Genomic DNA, 19,289 nt, shown 5'->3' with positions numbered 1-19,289 from the left:
AATCAGCGCCCTTCCCTAGTACACATGAATTTCTGCATGGACAAACGTGGGTTCTACCCAACAGGTTGGGTCCAACATGGTGCTCTCTCATCCAGTGCATAGAAGCAAAAGCTTTACCTCGGTGATAAGCTCTGCAGTGGCACTTTTCAAGCAAAGGCAAGAGCGTCAAGCTTTAATTGCCTGCATCAGCACAGTGCAGCTCTGACTTATACAGGACTGGTACACAGAAATAGAAACTTGCTTGTAGCATGATTTTAACCATGCCTTCTTCTGTCAGCAAGTAAGGACCATCAAAAACAATCCTACCATTCTGCGAGAACACACTGATACTCCATGCATCTTTTAAGCTCGCTCTTTAATTCACCTTCTCCTCAAGGCAATAGGGCCAAAAAATATATGAATCTAACTGGCAGGCTCGCAAATTGACTGGACTGAAAAATGGGTAGTTACAGCGTTTATGATAGACAGTATATATGTGGAGCCATGTTCAGAAAAAGTGCAATGTGATTACTGACATTTTTACAATTTTACATTTTGCCCAATAAATCTCATAGTAGATAAGTACGGGAATTTGTTCAAGAACCTTGCCATGTTCATTATTTACAACTATGATTTTTTTGGATGTTCACTGTAACTGAATCCCTGTTTGCCCTATAACTCTCTAACACTTTCTAACTTTTGAACCTTTTAATGACAGATAAAAATATATTAAATCACTGTGCTCATAACCAGCTTATATATGCAGGGAGAATAGCTCCATGTATTATTATTTTTGGTATTTAAGTCTGAAAAATTTGGAAGAGGAAAAAAAGTGACATGGAAAATTTTGAGAGAAAACTCTGAATGAAAACTTGGAGTTCTGTGAGAGCTGTCGATTAGATAATTGGGTTTCCTGATTTTCCAATGAGGAAAGAAGATAACTTTGGCTAAAAGCTCATCACTTTTTTAGTGGTAAAGTGAAATCTATAAGGTGATAAATGTCAAATGAAAAAAAAGATGATGGTAGAAACAGAAATGATGACTGGCAGAGCTACGAATGTTAAGAAGAAATTTGCATTTACTAGACATTAGTCCTTGCCATAGGGTAGCTCATTAGCAGTAAAACTGTTAATGTAGGAATGTTGATGGGGAAAAGACAGAAGCATGGCATTAATATTTCTGTTCTGCATTTGGAAAAAAGCAGAACGAGATATTCGTTTTATAAGAGAAAAGTAAGTTTTTAACCACTCTGCTAAGCAGTATTCAGTAAGAAAGAAACTAGGAAAAAATCATCAGGTCTGAATAACTTGAATGCAAAAGTCCTGAAAGTTTTTGCTGGGGGATCTTTAGTCCAGGGGAATGAACTTTTAATAATACTTTGAATACCAGCAGGATTCCAGAATGCAAACACTGTGTAGGAGTCAGGGAGGGCAAGGGGGGAGAACCTGGTGGACTACAGCAGGCTCCTATTAATCCCCCACAAAATAAATGGAAAAATTAATATGGTATTGCCCCAACTGGAGGTATTCAAGGACACTGATATAATTAATGCGTGCTTTTCTGTAGGAAATAAGTTCATTTAAACAAACTACAGGTCATTACTTGATGAGAAAACAAGATTGGATTATAAAAGTAATGAAGCAGATATAATCTATATTAGGCATTCTGGAAGGCATTTAACTCTTTTAAAATGCATTCCATTTCATTTTAATACAAATGGATGCTACAAAGTGTCAACAGAGCACTTCAAATGCTTTAAGAGCTGTTTTTCTGATGTGCCACATTCCAACAGACTAGGATATCAATGCAGCAGTGATTACCATGTTAATGGCAAAGCATTAAAACAGCAGAGCTCTATCTGTGACTGGCGGTATCTACGGCCGCCGTCCTACCCACTTTGCATGTGGGCGCTGCGATATTCCCTACGACACCAGGTAAAGGTGCTGTTGTAACCTGCAAGTGGACTGAACCATCCCGCCACTGCTCCACATCGCACAATTCTTTTCCTAGGCTCTTCTGGTACAGCGAGGGCAGCTGCAGTTACTTGATTTTCGGCTATCATGCAAAGCAAACGCATTATCAAATTTTTTAACTCCTTAAGGCAAGAACTATCTCTGCCTTACCTACACAGTCCCAAGCCCCACATGCCTTCGGTGCCTGTTTACAAAGGTGATTTTATGCATGCGGATCATCTGCTGGCACATGTTAGAGGTTGAGTAGGTGAAAAGAACAATATTCATTTATGCTAAGCGATGATTACCTGTTCTGAGCTGGACTTGCCACGCTTTAAAGGCGGTAGTTAAGCCTTTCCTTCAGACACGCATGTCCTCAGGTTTTTGGGAGCTACTCACATACACCCGCAGCAAAATTTGGGCTTCTGCTCGTCCCTGGCCAAAATATGATCTGCAGCATTAAACACTTAACAACAGCTGCCTTTCAACTTCAGAAAGCCTTGCCTAGGTGCACCAGCTTGTCTCTACCGGGTGCTCCTTCAGGTGATGTCTGGACGACTTGAGATGTCCTGTCGCCTCTGTGAGGTTTGGCATCAGCTCCGCTTTTCAGAAGCCTCCTTGGTGAGAAGTTAATCAAACATGCAGTATACCGGGGTGTGAAATCACCCACAGGCCCTGAGAGAGTTTTCGGGACCTTCTTCTAGAATTATTGGGTTTGGTTGGGCTGGGTTTGGTTTGTTTGGTTTTTTTTTTTTCATTTCAGCTGTGCTCTGTGAACGTCTGGACAAAAGGTTATGTGCTGAAATAGTCATTAGGATATTGTATTGAGATGCAACTGACCTACACCTAAACACTAAACCCCTTGTTTACACACACAGTGAAATCGTAGCAGTTGCAACTACTCCAGCTGACAGGTCAGCAGTAATCAGCCCATTATAATCTAAAAGACATACATTTTACATGGCAGGGATATTTTGTAGCCTCATACACAAAGTTTAAAACTTCAGAAGTGACAGAGAATACTATCATCATTTAGGAAAAAAAAAAAAAAAAGGTCTCCAAAGTCTCATGGTCTACTTCAACTCCAATTACCCTCTGGGCATAACTATATTCATAAGGTTTATCACAGCCAGAAACTTCAGCCAAAAGTTCTTTCCAAAGCTGTGGATAATGTCATTTCTGCCAAGTATAAGTAAAGACTTTGAAAACACATGCCACAGGGCAGTTATCCTGCAACCACAGTCCTCTCAATTAAGAACCTGAATTGATTGGTTGCAATATTTGAAATGTTGACAGGGCTGCTCTTAAGGATCATGTATTTTTTAAGAAGTCATTTGCTATGATGTGCTACAAAGTCAAAACATCTCAGAAAAGGATCTATAGTGGAAAATCCATTTAAGAATAATGTAGGCTTTAATGATAGCCAGAAATTTCCTGACGTTGGTGCACTCAAGATTGCATTCACATTTTATAATGGGAACAAGCAAAGATTGCCTCTTTTCCTTGTTGCTGTAGCAAAGTGCCATTTTATACTGTAGTCATACTGAGCGCAAGCATCCTTCAGTCTGATTCAACATCGGGCTCTCGATAACTGTGACTAAGTGTTACATAAACAATTCTGTATCTGGTGGTACTGCAGCCTACTCTGAAATGCATTTAGAGTTCCAAATGCAAAGGTGTCTAATGTGGTTTAAAGCAGAAGGAAGAAATTCTCCATCAGTTTGTGCCGTGAGGTCAAATTTCAACTTAAACCTGTAGCTCATAAAAGTGCAAGAAAATCTTACGGTATCAGAATAAAGGAGTAGTAACTGAAACTCAGATTCTGTTTTCTGCTTATCTGCCAAGTCAACAGAGCTGAGCAGATATAATTGCCTACAAAATTTAATCCATCACCTATTCAAAAATTATACATTCATTTACATAGCCCAAAAACATTATGTCAGAGCACTCTGTTTTCAACTCCCTTTTTCTGAGAGATTTCTTGAACTTTTACCATAAGTATGGATATTAGCAGTAGCATCTTATGCTCTTTTTGAAGCACTGGTGTTACCTATAATTCTCCATATTGTCTCAGTCTAAATGAAGAGATGACTTATGGAATTCTTTGGCTCACTTGATTTTGCTACTAGATTTCAACAGCTGCAGTCTAGTGAACATAGACTTCTAAATTTGACCTTTTTTCTTCCAACTTCAGTTTTTCTAGGTCTCAAATTCCCACTGAAGATATGTCAATAAGCAAACTGTAGATAATAAGTAATTATTCCTTTACATGAGCCATTCATATTCCATTATGTCCTTATATCGAGATTGGCTTGGCTTGCTGATCTAGCACCTCCATAACCTGAGAGAAAGTGAATTTTCTGTCCCGTTAATACAGTTGAGGTATTAGAATGGTACCAGGCTCTTAATTAGTACAAAGAAAGTAAAAAGCTTCAAACCTTTTGAAAATGAAAATCTTAATTTTGATTTTTTTCTGGATTTTTAACTCTTTTATATTTATTAGACTTTCAAAACTAATCTATTTTTTGAACTTTAAAAATGTAAATTTTGTTTGAAAAGATAGAAACAGATTTAAAAAAAAATATCTTTTTTTTCCAGGAGGGTCAGCAAGACTGACCACTTTTCCAAACAGTGCTGGTTTTAGTTTCCTCATCAAGAAATTCCAGATCCGTTCTAGTTACTTCGATTTCCCAGACTGAATTCCATAATGTTTGTGTCTCCCCCCCATTTTTTTTAATCTTCTGCCCTTTAACATTCTGAGTTTTCTGATGACTTCTGCATTCAAACCCTCTTTTTCAAAGTCTCTACATTTGTGCCAGTAATCATAGAACCTAGTCAGAAAAATTTTCTGCATGCAATAGAAAAGAGCATCAGTTTGTTTATCTTCCTCACTTGCTAGCAGTAGTTTCTGTATTAGATATTAAGCTGACATTAGAAAATGAGTATTTCAACCCAGTGGGCCCAGGAAGGAAGGACAGAAAGGGAGCACAGCGATATTACTTGGGAAATTGCGTGTTGTCAGGGGTCTGCTCCGAGAACTCTGTTCTTACTCCTGGGTCAGCACTCTGGCGTCAGAGACCACACAAGGAAATTTATAGATCACGTGCAATGAATTCCTGGAACCTATTGCCAAAAAAAATGAAAAGGAACAAAAACATAAGACAATGAGTAACTGGAACCTTTAAGCTGATCAAAGAGAAAGGCAACCACTACCTACCTGGCAGTAGAAACATTTCTCAAGGACTTTTATTCTCTTCGTATTCTGACTTTGCAAGAAAACTACCCCTGAATACTGTAAAGACGGCAATGTTGTCAGGAACAATACACCTTCTGTAAAGACTTTTTAGAGTTTCCTGCAAATTGTGGTCCTTTTATGCAGAAAACATATACATTTTCTGCATTGCAGTAAGCCAGCTTTCTCTCCACAATTACACCCTTTTCACTGCCAAGGAGAAAGCTAAGCTGCTAACAGTCTGACTGGGGAGACCACAGAGCTATTTGACTCTCATCTTCCTATTTCCTCTGATCAGTTTTGGCAGCTGGGGATGAATCGCATTAAACTTTCCCTGTATCTGCTGACCCAGACAGTTTATTAAGAGAGAATAACTTCATCAGACGGGGACAAAGAGTGACTGACAAAGGAGAAAGCAATCCCCAGTTTAACCAAAGGTTGTCAGTGATATTTGTGAGATTCTTGACTACCAAGGGGAGCGACCAACTGCGTGTTTCGTTGAGCGTTCAGAACCGCCAACGTAATCCTACCCTAATTTCTGCTTCCTCAGGGGAGATACACATTTGCAAGTACCCCCGTGTACCCCAGCCAGGATTTTACTGTAGCCCAACAAGAAGTGATGTCCTCGCTGCCACACACTGAAGTAATTTGTGATTGTCTGAAGGCAGCGAGGCCCAGAACGGCTCCTTTCGGTGACCCTTGCCTCCTTTATGTTGCATTTACATTTTTGGTGCTCATTGCAAAGAAGAAATCTGGGAAATTATCAAACTCTTTTAAAACAGATTTTAGCTAGCCTGCTTAAGGCAAATCCAGTTAACACTCAGGAAATGTATGATGTCCCCTTTCTTATACTCTCTCTTTGTACGCACTACCCTTCTCTCATAGTCACACAGGTCATAATCCATCCCCTTCTTGTTTTCATGTAGTTTAATTAATACACAACTTCTGTAAAAGTCAGCCTTTCTACTTTGCACATTCAGCTAAATGTCCCCTTCGCAGCCCTCGGACTTACTACTGCATCTGGGCTTCACTTAGTCCAACACTTGAAGCGTTGCTGATAAAACGGTCTCTTTGGTTTTCTTTGCTGGCTTCACCTGTATATCAAAATAAGAATCTTGTCTTTGTCATTAAGGCTTTCCCTCGCTTATTCTTACCCTACGCTGCTGATTTGGGTGTTGATATTGCTTTCCTTTTTGTTAGCCAAATTAGTTCATTCCTTCTCCCCCAGTGTCCTTTCTGCAGGCAGGAACCCTCTTTGACAGAGTCAGAGTTTTCGCGTGTGCCTCGGTGTTCCCCCTTACTGGGACCTTGTCAGCTTATGATGTCTAAACATGTAAGAAGTTGTAATTGTAGAAGTGAACACTAAGAACACGTAAGAAACAGGTAACAAACTGCTGATGACTCTTCAGGAGACCCATATCCCAGTGTACTAGGTCTTCTGCATCATTGTTGGTTGGAAAGCTCGTGCTCTGAAAGATACAAAGAGCAATAAGCCTTGCTACTTTCTGATATTGTCAATCTCCCTTACCGATACATACTTTGCACAACTTAAACTGCTCAGATAACCATCTCATTGCTTTTGCACCTTGCAAAAGTATGTTCAGAAGTCAAAATAACAAGTTACCAGATTACAAAATCCACTTGCGTATTCAAAAATCCACTTGTGACATGCCATAAGCATAAATATGCACACAGATGCACTCCCCACGAACAATTTATGTAATGTTGCTGAGAGGTATTTAAAAATACGAATATTTAGCTTTTACATACCTTAATGTAAAGCCCACTCTCAGATTAACTAATACCAACTGATCACAACTTTATGAATACCCTGATTACCTTTAGAAAGATTTATAGGATATTACTGGATAATAAGCCATTAGCACATCATTCTATATGCCAACCAACTATTGCTGCCATAGGAAAAATAACACAAAACTAAAGGTGGTGTAAGTTAACATTGCATGGAGGATGCAGGTTTGGAGAAGGAACTAGTACATTAAGCAAAATTGCATGGCAAGAAACTTCTTATATCAGTAGTTCTTAAGACCAGCCTTAAGCTTAAACTTACTAGTTTCTAGTAACCTGTCTACCAACGTCTGTCTGTAAAGATGTGGTAAAGAATTTTGTAACAATAATAGAGTTCCTACTAAAATTTTATTTTTTCCTATGAGGAAATTCAATGGTTGTCATGTTCCATAATAAAAAAAAAAAAAGGCAATTGACTGCTTCAGGTTGCTTTGTTTTCAGACTTTGCAGTGTTTTGGCTTCTGAAAAGACGCAGAATTTCCAGACTATATACTTTTGGATGCTAGCTGTGTTTCGTCCCACATGCTTGTAATCTGAACACATTTGAGATAATTTCTCTGGAAACAAGGATTCACTCTTGGTTTTCAGGCTATAGTGTGCTCTCCATTCTTGAAAGAGAATTCCCCAGTGAAACTGGTGAGGTTAAAATGATTTAGAGCCTTTCTGTCAGAGAAACAATTCCATTTTCCATCAAGTTTAACATTCTAATAGTTATCTTTGGGGGCTTGATTCAACCTCACTGAAGTCCATCAGGCTCTTTCCAATGGTCACAGAGCCAATGGCATCAAATTTTCATTTGGCTTTGGTCCCTACTGCCTGATATTCGATATACTTTCTTTATCATTATACTCACAGCTAGCTTTATATAGATAATCACTGTTGACACTGTGATTATTTAGATTTTTATTTATTAACCTGCGCAGCTATTGTTCCCTATAATTAACGCAGCATGGCTGGGAGGTGTTCCAGACACCTATGTGAAGGCAGTCTCATTTGCGTTCAAATAGGTATCTTGGCATTTTGCAAGAAGAGGTTTCTTTCTTTCTTGACTTTGCTATGAGGTCAATAATTTTCCGTAAGTTTATGTGGGGAAAAAGTTTGTTGAAACGATATCCAGGGCCTCTTTTTAACAATAATTTTCCTTTACTATATCTTGCCAAGATTATTTAAGCCTCCCAGTGCATATTTATAGGAAGTTTGGACAAGGATGGAAGGAGGATTCATTTTTTTGAGCTCTCGTTCAAAAGTCTGAATATTTCATTGCTTTATTAAAAAAGAGAACTTTCACGCGGCTGTAGCTTTTGGATACCTGCAAGAAATGTGTTTTCACAGGTTACTCCGAGGTTTTTAGCACAAACGTTTATATCCAACATGCGGTCACGGCACATGCCTTTGCGGTGATGGATGCACTCCAGAGCCTTTGCCACCTGTGAGCCCCTCACCTGAGCCCTGCCTGGCTCTGGAAGGGCTTTCTGCTCCCTCTACCAGGGAGAAGATTTCAAACCACTGCTGTTAAGCAAATGCAGGGCTCTTCTAAGACAGGCTTGGCCAATGTTGCCTTGAGACAGATCCAGTACAATGTTTACTGGAGGCTATGACATGGCTTTGACCTCACCTTTGCCTTCAAGTTTGTCCAGTTTCAACTGCTGTTGGATTTTGCTGCTGTTTTCTTTTTCTTTGTTGCTTGTTAACTGCTGCTCTTCTTGTATTACCTTAAGTATGGATCAAACAAAGGAAAATACATATAAAAGTTCAGACTAGTCATTTTGTCTGTTGTCTAGGCAGAGAGATCTGAACACTCGCCAAGAGAGGGCTATAAACTTATTTGTAAGATTTTAACATACGCTTAAAGCATTTCTGGTCACCATTACAGAAATAACGGCACAGGATGTGCCCGGCGATCCTGGGAGTCCGGTTTGGGACACCGAAAGGGTCTCACCCTCTCCCGTGCTGGTACATGTCTTCTGTACATTGACATGCTCCACAGTGTTTTCCAGCTAGATCCAAATACTAAACGAAAGGCTCTTGACTTGGCCCAAGCAAGAGAGCAACCTCGGTGGAGTGTTGGGAGAGGGGTGGGCGCTGGGGAGGAGAACAGCCCCTTCTGACTCCCGGGAACTGAAAAGCAATATTATTGAGCAGAATACCTCTGCAGATGGATGAGTCCCGCTCAAAAATCATTCAGGAAAAGCCGGGAAGAGAGGCCCTCATTGGCATGACACCTCACGTAGACTGTGTTCCTTTCAGGATTTCCCAGCAGAGGTCCGTCTCATCAGAGAGTTGACTAATGGAGTACAGCCGTCATTCTTCATTTCCTGCGAAGAAACTCACAAGAGGTAAAGCTTCAGGAACAGCCCTCTCCCTTTTCCAAACTGCATTCCCATCAGAAAACTTGGAGAAGTTATAATCGGAAAAAAATGTATTTCTTTTCTTTAGTTGTGTGTTCTCAAATTGTTCTGAAGGGTCTATAAACCAGGGCATGCAGCTGTGCAATGGATAATCCGCATACTTACTCGTTCCCTGACTACAGGCCAGAGGCTTCTCTGTGACAACGTATGAGTTCTGACTGGGCACCAGGTCTGAAAAATATATGTACGCATTGTCATTGCACATCTGGAATTTAGAATTGCTAATGGATATGCTGTGATAGAAAAGAAAAGTGTCTGGCCAATAAACTTGGTTTATATATTTATTTTAAAAAGCATTACCACATTTCTGGCTAGTAGCCTTTCATCCTCTAGACTTTACACCAGTGCATCTGGAATGCTAAGCAGCTCTTTCAGGGATGCAGCCATGTCCCAAAAGGCACCTTTTTTTATTTGAAATAACTTTAAAAACTAATTAAAAAGGAGGAAGGTGGTGTTTTTCCCTACGGAGGCTTACATACCTAGCATTTTATATCAGCTCCTACAATCTCAGAAACAATAGGCGAAAATTCTCCATCAGACTCTCAGTTAACCTTGTTTATCTTCCAGGATGCCACTATAAACACACAGAGCTGTCTTCGAATAATGTATTTTGACCTTACTGCGTGTGCGACTCTAAAGAGCAATTACTTGCGAGCAACTTGTTGCAGGACCAGCAGGGGAAATCGGAGCATTTTGAGTTTCTGCGTGTCACTTTGACCCCCCTCCTCGTTGTAGTCATCAAACCTGCGGGCAGAGCAGATGCAAGAATCCCTGTGCTACGGCTCACCCTCCGGGGACATCCCTTTCGTCAGCTCGGTCTCTCTCAAGTGCTGGGCAATTGCAAGAAAAGAAAGAATCAGACAACGGCAAATAGAGAAAACTGCAAGACCACTGCCTGTCCAGGCGCGCTCATAGGTGGCCACCAGAAAATTACATACCATGGTGATGCACGAAATGTATTTCAGCCAAGTCAAAGGCATGGCTCGCTCGCTGGCCACCTTTACAGTTCTGAAGCCCTGGCAGACACGCCGAGCGTTTCATGTCTTGATGCAGAGGCGATCTGAAACGCTCCCCCGCGCGCAGGTAGTCTTTCATTTTATTTATATTTGCCTCTATAAATCTCATACCTTTACGCAACGCGCTCTGTGCAGAGAGTATTTTTAAGGCAGGAACCAACTCCAAGCCAATAGCAGCGAGCAGTAACTTTGTATGTTTAGTGAGGATTTGTAGGGCTGGATTACTGAAATCCTGGAGAAGCAGAGACACGTTTTCATTTTCTTTACTCAAGATTAGGAACTAGGCTCAAACTGTGAAACCAGGGGTAAAAGATCAGCTTTTTAGGATCAGACCACCCAGATGCTTTAATGGCAGCTTTTTTGCTGTCGACATGCTGGCTTTGCAGGTACTTAGAGGATATGAAAAAAACAACCCGTGAACCCCCCTTCCCACCCATTTCCCACCAAAGCTCCCATGATTGGCTTCATCAACAAAACCAGAACCAGCCCAATCAGTGCTTTATAAAGCTTTATTGCAAGATGTGTTTACATAATGCTGTAGAGGTGAGCTTTTTAACTACTTATATCAAGAAATTTTGGACACAGGTCTGTGGTCAGTTTTCCATAGTGACCCTGCATGGCACAGGAAAAAAAAAAAACAAAACAAAAGTGTGATTGCATCTTTCCAGACAGTAAAGTGGGGAGAGTGGGGGCAGAAGAGGCAGATGAGGGGTGTGTTAAAAAGAAAATCCCCCTGGTTTACACTAAATGTGACAAAGCTTTTGAAGGATCAATACAAATGGTAGGTGAGCGTCGTGTGTAATAAAATCTTATAGAGTAATTCAAGTTCTTTATGAAATAAAACTGAGAAACAAAAATGCAGTTTCATGGACAATTAAATTTAACATAAAACGAATTCACCTAAAATGAGAAAACAATAAACAAAACCAAAAACTCAACCAAAAGGACCTGTAGATAATATCTCTGACCATGCATGGCTTGTTTTTTAAATTACAATTCACAGAATAACACTGCCGGAAAGCCTATTTTACACTATGCTACACAGAACATGAAAAAACACGAGTAGTGACATTTACACAATTTTACAGTATTTCTCCTTCGTCTAAGAAACACGTCCTTTTCTACTTTACATTTTTTTACAATTCCCAGCTCACAAAAAAAGGACACTATACGCGCAAAGACAGTCTTTAAAAAGGAGAAATACACCCAATGCTACAAATAAACCTTTTCTTTCACAGAAGCCTCTGTATTAGATAGTGATTAAACAAAATATATCTCTATCTGCCACTCAATGTGAAATGGACTAATCAGAAATAATTTTAATTTTTTTTTTTTTTTTTTTGCGTAAACATAAAACTATACAACATCTCTGAAACTCCTCGCGTTACTTGCTATGTAACTATTAAACTGCTTGCCAAAAACTTCTTGGGATCGCATCTGAAACGCCAAAAAAAGGAAGGTGGGCCTTACACGTCAGTCAAGCGTTTGCAATTCATTTTCAACAGTAGCATGCAACCCGCCTTGACGATAACGAGAGGAACGGTACGCATGTAGCGAGCATACGAAGAGAGAGGAATACGCTCATTCTTCCGTCATCCCTACACATCCTTTAGATAGAGGCAGGCAGCGTGTTCACCTGCCTACGAGCTGTAGTGGGAAGATGAAGGACGTGGAACTGGTAGGCTACCACCTTGTCCCCATTTCGCCTCAGTGAAATCAAAGCACTGGAAAAACAATAACCTGAATTGGGACTACTACCGTCGGCCGAACGGTTTCTAAAGCGTTTTGGAGAGACGCTTGCTGCTGGTATCGCTGCCGGCGGTGCTGGTGTAGAGCAGCCTGACAAAAGGAACCATTTTCTGCACCTACGGCAGCGTCGAGCCCCTTAGGTTTGCAGTAGGTGTTGTAGCCCTCACTTGTGACTTTTTGATGGCTTTTAGCGTTCACCAGGGCACGTTTAGAGTGTAGCACACCGGGGGTTTAAGGTGCCATCCTGCTACGTTATCTAGTACCTTGAGGGGGAATGGAGCACCTTGCAGGAGCCCCTTGCTGTTCACTCACATCAAAACTCCAGCTCCAAATTTCTGTTAAATCGGGACATGAACTCTTATCTAGATATTCACATGTGACTTTCTATGAAGCTAAAGCCAAAGTCTTGTCTATCTACAAATCTGATGCCTTATTTTGCTGACAGAGTCAATCACTACAGAGATTTACAATAAAAGGGGGTCAAAAGAGAAAAAGAAATGTATTTCGAAAACTGCTTTTGACGCTGTTCCCAGTATTTATCGGAGCAAGAAAGACCCTCATTAAAACACCATTTTTTTGTTGATTTTGGATTATGGACAGGGATCTATCAAACAGAAGGGTCACACATAGCAGCCAAGGGGCTAGAAAACATCTGGAATCCATGAGCCTGGTGCCTGGCCTTACTGAGAGGTGAAGAGTGATGAAGTTAATTTTTGTGAGGGATCTTTCACTCTCCATTGTGGCACACAGCATTCCCTGGGGGTGTTTCTTCACCGCAGCCACATAACTGCTACTGAAAGTTATCCCTCAGTTGGGAGCGAGGGAATACAAAGTATTTGTGTGCAGTCTCCTTTTAAACACCAAGGGAGATGAAAGGAAATTAGGATAGCTTCCCTTTGGCGGCCATTTCATATGCTAAAGTTTACCTCGGCATCCAAATCAGGAAGGCATTACGGTGGTAGACAGACAAGTTATTGGCAGCAGATGGGTGCTGGAACCAGCACCAGCAGCGACTCTGAGAGCTCGGTGGAGACACAAAAGTCTGGGCGCTACATTTGCAGCTGACTGGTACTATGAAAAAGAGAAGAGAGGTAGTTATCATGGCTGCAAGTGGTTAAAACCAGCCTTCATGGATCTCTAAGTGAGAAATGGGAACACACGTTACTACGTCGTCTTTCCAAGACCTTTATGTTTGTCACAAAAATGATCCTTCTCTCACACGCGTTTTAAAAGAACTGTTACACCCGTGCGATGGGCTCTTTTGACGACGGAGGGGCAGGCAGCAACTCAAATCCTGAAGGCTACAACCCGATTAGACAGACAGAAAATGGCACGCAAACATAACCAATCCCTCCATTTCATCTGGAATCCACTAGTTAGATGAAGTGGAACAAATGTTATTCCCCCAGTCAGGACATGCTAGCAGACTCCAGAGGAACTACTGCCACCTTACAGACTAGCACATTGGGCCGCTGGCCGTTTTTATCATGAACCAAAATGGAAATCTTTTCTGTAGTTATTGCATTGTTACTGTCTTTGATGATCTTGTTGCAATAGACACCGAGGACAGTGGAATTAATCTTACTGTATACCACTGCATAACAAGACCAAGGTATCCTTCAGAAAAATCAATATCGGTTTTACAGATAGAGAGCAGGAACTTAGGCAAAAATCCAGAGAAACAAACATAGTGGAAAAATGAACAAGGAATAACATGCTTCACATGTAAGAGACTTGCATCCAGAGAATCTGAAAGAAACTGGCTTTTTTTCCTGAACTTATTCTAACCCCACTCCCCATATTTAATTTTCTCCTTGATAAGGATTATATGAAGTTTTGCACAATTTTTGCACAATTCCTGGAAAACACATATGCCCAGCTATTAGTAATTCACCAGCTATGTTGTGTTTCAGGTGCAGATGCTGTACTACGTCTAAATGAAACACAAATTTGTTTCCTGTTAGCAAGTGGTCACCAACAGCCACCTGCGTTGCACATTCAGCATATTTTTAATGAAAATATTCAGTTTTAAAAACTTGTTTGATTTTCTCCCTCCAATCAAATATAAGGACCTCTGTCAACGTAAATGTATTTTGTTACATTTTGGCTTCTTTTATCACTTCACCAGTATAACGGTTCAACATAACCGCTACATTCAGGGTGTCTTCCTCTTGTTTCTGACCTCCAAGACCTCCACAAACCCCCCATTACCTTCATTTCTTTGTTCTAAGCATCCTTAAGAGACATTTAAAAAGTCCATAATGGTGAGCAGCACATAAACATCCACTTTAAAATCCAGATGCTTGTAGGTCTCACTTAGTTTACAGTGATATGCCACTTCTATTTCCTAACCAGCTTCCTCCTTTTCATAGCTTTCAAATACACAACACATTTTATTAATTACAAAACTACTGCCTTCTGCCTACTTGTACAACTGACTTTTTAACGAGCTGAGGGGAAAGCCAGATCAAACTCAATGCTATCCTTGAGAACCTTTGCTCATTAGTGACTTTTTACCTATGGACTTTGATGCGTGAAGATCCAAGGCGAGGGCAAATAAGGGATGAAATGTTAGGATCGAGAGAGGGACAGCGTAGATAGCGTGTTCCACCACAGATCTCACTGCAGTGTTGTCTGCTACCTGTTTCTCTCATCACTTGGATGCTGTGCTCAGTGAGATGGGACATATGACCGAGGTTTCAAAGATTTATTGTGTTTGGTTCAACTATCCTGAACAATCTTCAGCGATTATCCTGTCCTTAATGAGAGCAGAGCAGAATAACTTGTTGACGTACCTGACCTAGCTTGGGTGCCAGAAGCAACATAGCTATGGCATTAGAAGCCCAGCACAGACTACTAATTCATCCTACTTTTCAAGTGTGTTTTGCAGCCAAAATTGAACCCAGTTAACTAGCTACCCTAGTTAATTAGTTCCCCAGTTAACTAGCTTGAAGCAAGCCTCAACTGTTACTGCTGTGCAGACACACCCTTAATCTTAGAGGCTAAGGCAATGGAAAGAGATAATCTTGTGCATCCTTGAGGATCAATTGGTCACATACAGACTTTGGCTTAAAAAGTTCCCTTTTACGTTATTGTTATTTGCAGTTCTCTTCAAAATGCTTCAGCACTGGCTAGGGTGACTGTGTGCAATTCATCTTTGCTGCCGTATACGTCCTCCACTTAAAGGCAGATGAGTTGACTAGAGGTTCTTCAAACACACATGCTGAGGGCAGTTATAAAAGTCAGTTATAAAACAGTAAGATAAGGGCAAACATATTGGAGTGTTCACTGTGGTACCCTCTCCACTTGCATCGAGGATAATCACAAAAAAAGAGTAAAGAACAGCAAAAACACAGCAGGCTTTTAGCAGGGCCATTTCATATTCAGATCCATTCATTTGGAAAAAAAAAAAAAATCACCACCACATTATCTTGCAGCAGAGAAAAGCAGCATGAAGGGCACAGGCAAGTGAACAAAACTTCTTGACCTTAGCATCTGAATGCATTTATCGAGTATGTAAAACTGTTGGCATAGATCTCTCTGAAACTGTACAAATGCACAGTACAGCCATAGCTCAACACGAGGGAGGTATTCTGTGTCCCCTCCTCTATGTGCATGCTGCTATGTACAGTATGAGTGTGGATTAATACACAGGAATTCAGGATCCTGAACCTTCCACTTGTACTGCAGGCCATCTCCTGCCCCATAGGGTGAATCCCATTGAATAACACTGAGTTCCTACAAAAAGACATTCTTTTCCTCCTGTCCGGGTGGAACGGTAAGGCCCCAGAGTGAAAACCATGGTCCAGCTAGCTTCAGCAGGAGCACGATTTCACGCCATGACTGCGTGTGTACAGAAACACGCACGCATGTCCACACATTCATTCTGTACATATACAAAGGTACACATACATTTTTACATTCTTTGGTGGCAAAATAATACAAAAAACCCAACCGAACCACAGGGTCGCACAGACTGCGCATCTTTGCTTAATGAATCTGCTTCAGGAAAATTAGGGTCGCTGTAACAGGAGTTATTTTGCCTCTTTAAGGACTGTTCCTTGCATTGACAAAATGCCATACATTTACAATGACTAAAACGGGGCACAAGGAAAGCCAACGTAAACACAGCTCACCGGACAGATAACTCGGAGAGAGCCCCCTCCTACCCACGTCAACACACCACGAGCGAAGCAGCCATACGCTTTCACCTACAAGCACTCACGCGCTTTCTCAGTTACTGTCCAGATGTTGTGCTGAGCTGTGGCACACCCTTCTTCTGCCCTGGCCGTGGGGGGGGTGTTTCACTTTTTGTTGCTTATTAAAATCGAACTAAGAGAGGATGGGAAGTCGGGAGCAGCAGAGGAGGCTGGCAGGTCGATGCCACACCGAAGGGTTGTCAGCCTGTGTGCTTCAGATGAACGGCTCTTCTTGTCGACACCTCTGGGACGTCAAACCTGCATCTCAGAGGTGCTGATGAGGCCCAGTGCTTTGGCTTCTTCTGGTGTCAGTCCACTCTTTAGTGTCCTTCTCACTGGATGGTCATAAATTCCCAAAGCAGGCACAAAAAAAAAAAAAAAGAAAAAAAAAAAAGAAAAAAAAACAAACCAAAGAAAATGCAAACAATTAGGAGAGATAATTACACAAGACTTTCAGCTGAAAAAAACCCTGTTAACATGCAAGGTGAGTCAAATCAAAAGTTGCTATGTACTCAGGGCCTCAAGTTCAGAAGTACTGAGTAACGCCCTATGCCAAATCCATGGGACCATCAAGTACCCAGCAACTCCAGTCAGGCAAAAAGACATTTGTCATGGACATTTAGCATTTTAAGGAAAAATACCACAGCGTTTTAAGATACTTTTTTTCTCTGAATTTGTATCAGTTGATTTTCAGTCCATAGAAAGTATCATCTGCCCTATTATTTTATAGTTTCATCAAGCTTTTTTAAAAGAGCTTTTGGATCTTTACAGGGCTTAATTGAATTTATCGCTGTTAAATACTACGTGACCCTTTAAAGGTGTAAAAAAACCAACCCAAAAAGTTAAAAGATTAAAAATGTGACTATTTTGTAGTCGATTCAAACCATTAAAACTACTGTATTCATACACGCTCCCCCCTTTCTTCTGTAATGTTCCCCTGTCCTAGCCCCATTTGTGTCATCTTTGCCATTAGCAGTCTGCAGCTTTTTAGTTGAACCTAAATGATAAATCTAGGCCAAAATCTTGCTTCTTAATTTTTTATAAAGTGTTCCGAACACTAGCCCTGACATAAAACTTTTAAAATTTGTGATTGCCTTTTTTATTCAGAAACAAGTGACTATGTGACTACACACACTGAGCATTAATGTCCTCCTAGTTTCTCTGGTGCTTTAGCTCAAGACACAAATGGGGTATTCACTCTACACTTTGACGTTCCTCAAGTACAAAATGCACATTCAGAAGTTTAAGCTGCATGCAAAGCATAAAAAATGACTTTATGTTGAACAATATATATCCGGAGCCCCAAAATAATGAAGTCTAGAGGAAACTCTTGGAGAAACCAATTGCAGACAGAGGTTAAGCACTTCCTGCATCACTATCATCTAGCACGATTAAGACTTCTAACTTATTAAGATATTCAGTCCATGTAACTGAAACTGGGTGGTCACACTCAAGGGTCTAGCAGGAGTGAGAGGAGGGAATGCATCGGAATAGAAAACAAGAGGATAAGAGAAAGGGAAAATACGGCGTAGCTGAACATTTGATACCATGCAGGTAGGAGAAATGTGATCTGTGATAGTCAAACCGCTTTCATCAGTTACTGAGGTTAATCAAATGAGCTGGGGGTGCCACATGTGTAATTGTTCCTCCATTATCAAACCCTTACTTCAAAGTTTTTCTTCAAGGCCCTGTACTTTCTCTTACAGTATTGCATACTTACTAAACACCGCTAGGAGTCTGCATGGCAGCCTTTGATGATATCCGCTTTTTCCTACAAAACCAATGAGCAAAATCTTCCAAGTTTAACAATGCTTAGCTTAAAGCAGCACAAGGTTAAATGCAACTGATAAAGCCCAGATTAAGAAAGACTAAAAAAGTACTACCAGAAGAGCAATACACTTCAAAAAATGCTCTGGTCTCCATGGTGCAGAATACCCAACATGGACTTTCGAGTCAGTCCTCATCACTGTCGCCCTTTTATACTTCTCAAATTTGATATCCCAGTGTCCACAGTGACAAACGTTTATTTTTAGACATAAGCTATGACATACTGTAGTGGGTTTCTGTGGCAAGGTTTTGGTAGCAGGGGGCTTACAGGGGTGGCTTCTGCGAGAAGCTGCTAGAAGCTTCCCCTATGTCCCATGGAGCCAATGCTAGCCGGCTCCAAGACAGACCCACCGCTGGCCAAGGCCGAGCCCATCAGCAATAGTAGTATTGCCTCTGGGATAACAGATTTAAGAAGGGAAAAAAAGTTGCAGCAGCACAGAAACTGCAGTCAGAGAGAGGAGTGAGAACATGTGAGAGAACCAGCCCTGCAGACCCCCAGGTCAGTGCAGAAGGAGGGGAGGAGATGCTCCAGGCGCCGGAGCAGAGATTCCCCTGCAGCCCGTGGGGAAGACTGTGGTGAGGCAGGCTGTCCCCCTGCAGCCCAGGGAGGTCCACGGGGGACCAGATCTCCACTTGCAGCCCGGGGAGGACCCCACGCCAGAGCAGGGGGGTGCCCAAAGGAGGCTGTGATCCTGCGGGAAGCCCACGCTGGAGCAGGCTCCTGGCAGGACTTGTGACCCCACGGGGGACCCACACTGGAGCGGTCTGTGCCTGAAGGACTGCAGCCCGGGGAAGGGACCCACACTGGAGCAGTTCAGGGAAGACTGTCTCCCATGGAAGGGACCCCACGGTGGAGCAGGAGAAGAGTGTGAGTAGTCCTGCCCCTGAGGAGGAAGGAGCAGCAGAGACAAGGTGTGATGAACTGTAGAGTCACGTTAACATAGGCCAATACAACTGATTTTAAGAAGAGCTTATCAGAGACCGGCCAAAAGTCTCTGCCACTAGACTCAAAGTGGGATTGGACATTGCTCCCTAAGAGAGTATTCCTCCTCTGTGGACATGAATTATCCACAGCAGCTATACTGTTGAACCAAGTAAACTGTCCCTCATCAGAAAAA

The 19,289-nt window shown here is 41.5% G+C and overlaps 1 protein-coding gene and 1 long non-coding RNA gene across 7 annotated transcripts in view; both read right to left on the bottom strand.

The window, feature by feature from the left end:
• Positions 1 to 6,069: 6,069 nt before the first annotated feature.
• On the bottom strand, positions 6,070 to 9,251 carry LOC142029418 (uncharacterized). Its single transcript, XR_012649913.1, has 3 exons — positions 9,120 to 9,251; positions 8,588 to 8,684; positions 6,070 to 6,632 (listed from the first exon to the last, which is right to left on the bottom strand). It is a non-coding gene; the product is annotated as an uncharacterized LOC142029418 (long non-coding RNA).
• A 1,636-nt stretch (positions 9,252 to 10,887) lies between these two features.
• Positions 10,888 to 19,289, bottom strand: part of FHOD3 (formin homology 2 domain containing 3) — a 388,990-nt gene continuing 380,588 nt past the window's right edge. For all 6 annotated transcript variants that reach the window (XM_075022703.1, XM_075022701.1, XM_075022699.1 and 3 more), the window contains one exon: positions 10,888 to 16,679. In XM_075022703.1, coding sequence (XP_074878804.1) covers positions 16,597 to 16,679 — 83 coding nt within the window. In that variant the 3' untranslated portion in view covers positions 10,888 to 16,596. The remainder of the gene's footprint in view (positions 16,680 to 19,289) is intronic.

Source organism: Buteo buteo, chromosome 3 (genome assembly GCF_964188355.1).
Source record: "Buteo buteo chromosome 3, bButBut1.hap1.1, whole genome shotgun sequence".
Taxonomy (NCBI): domain Eukaryota; kingdom Metazoa; phylum Chordata; class Aves; order Accipitriformes; family Accipitridae; genus Buteo; species Buteo buteo.
The sequence above is the reverse complement of the archived record's forward strand: the minus strand, read 5'-3'. Positions and strand labels throughout refer to the sequence as shown.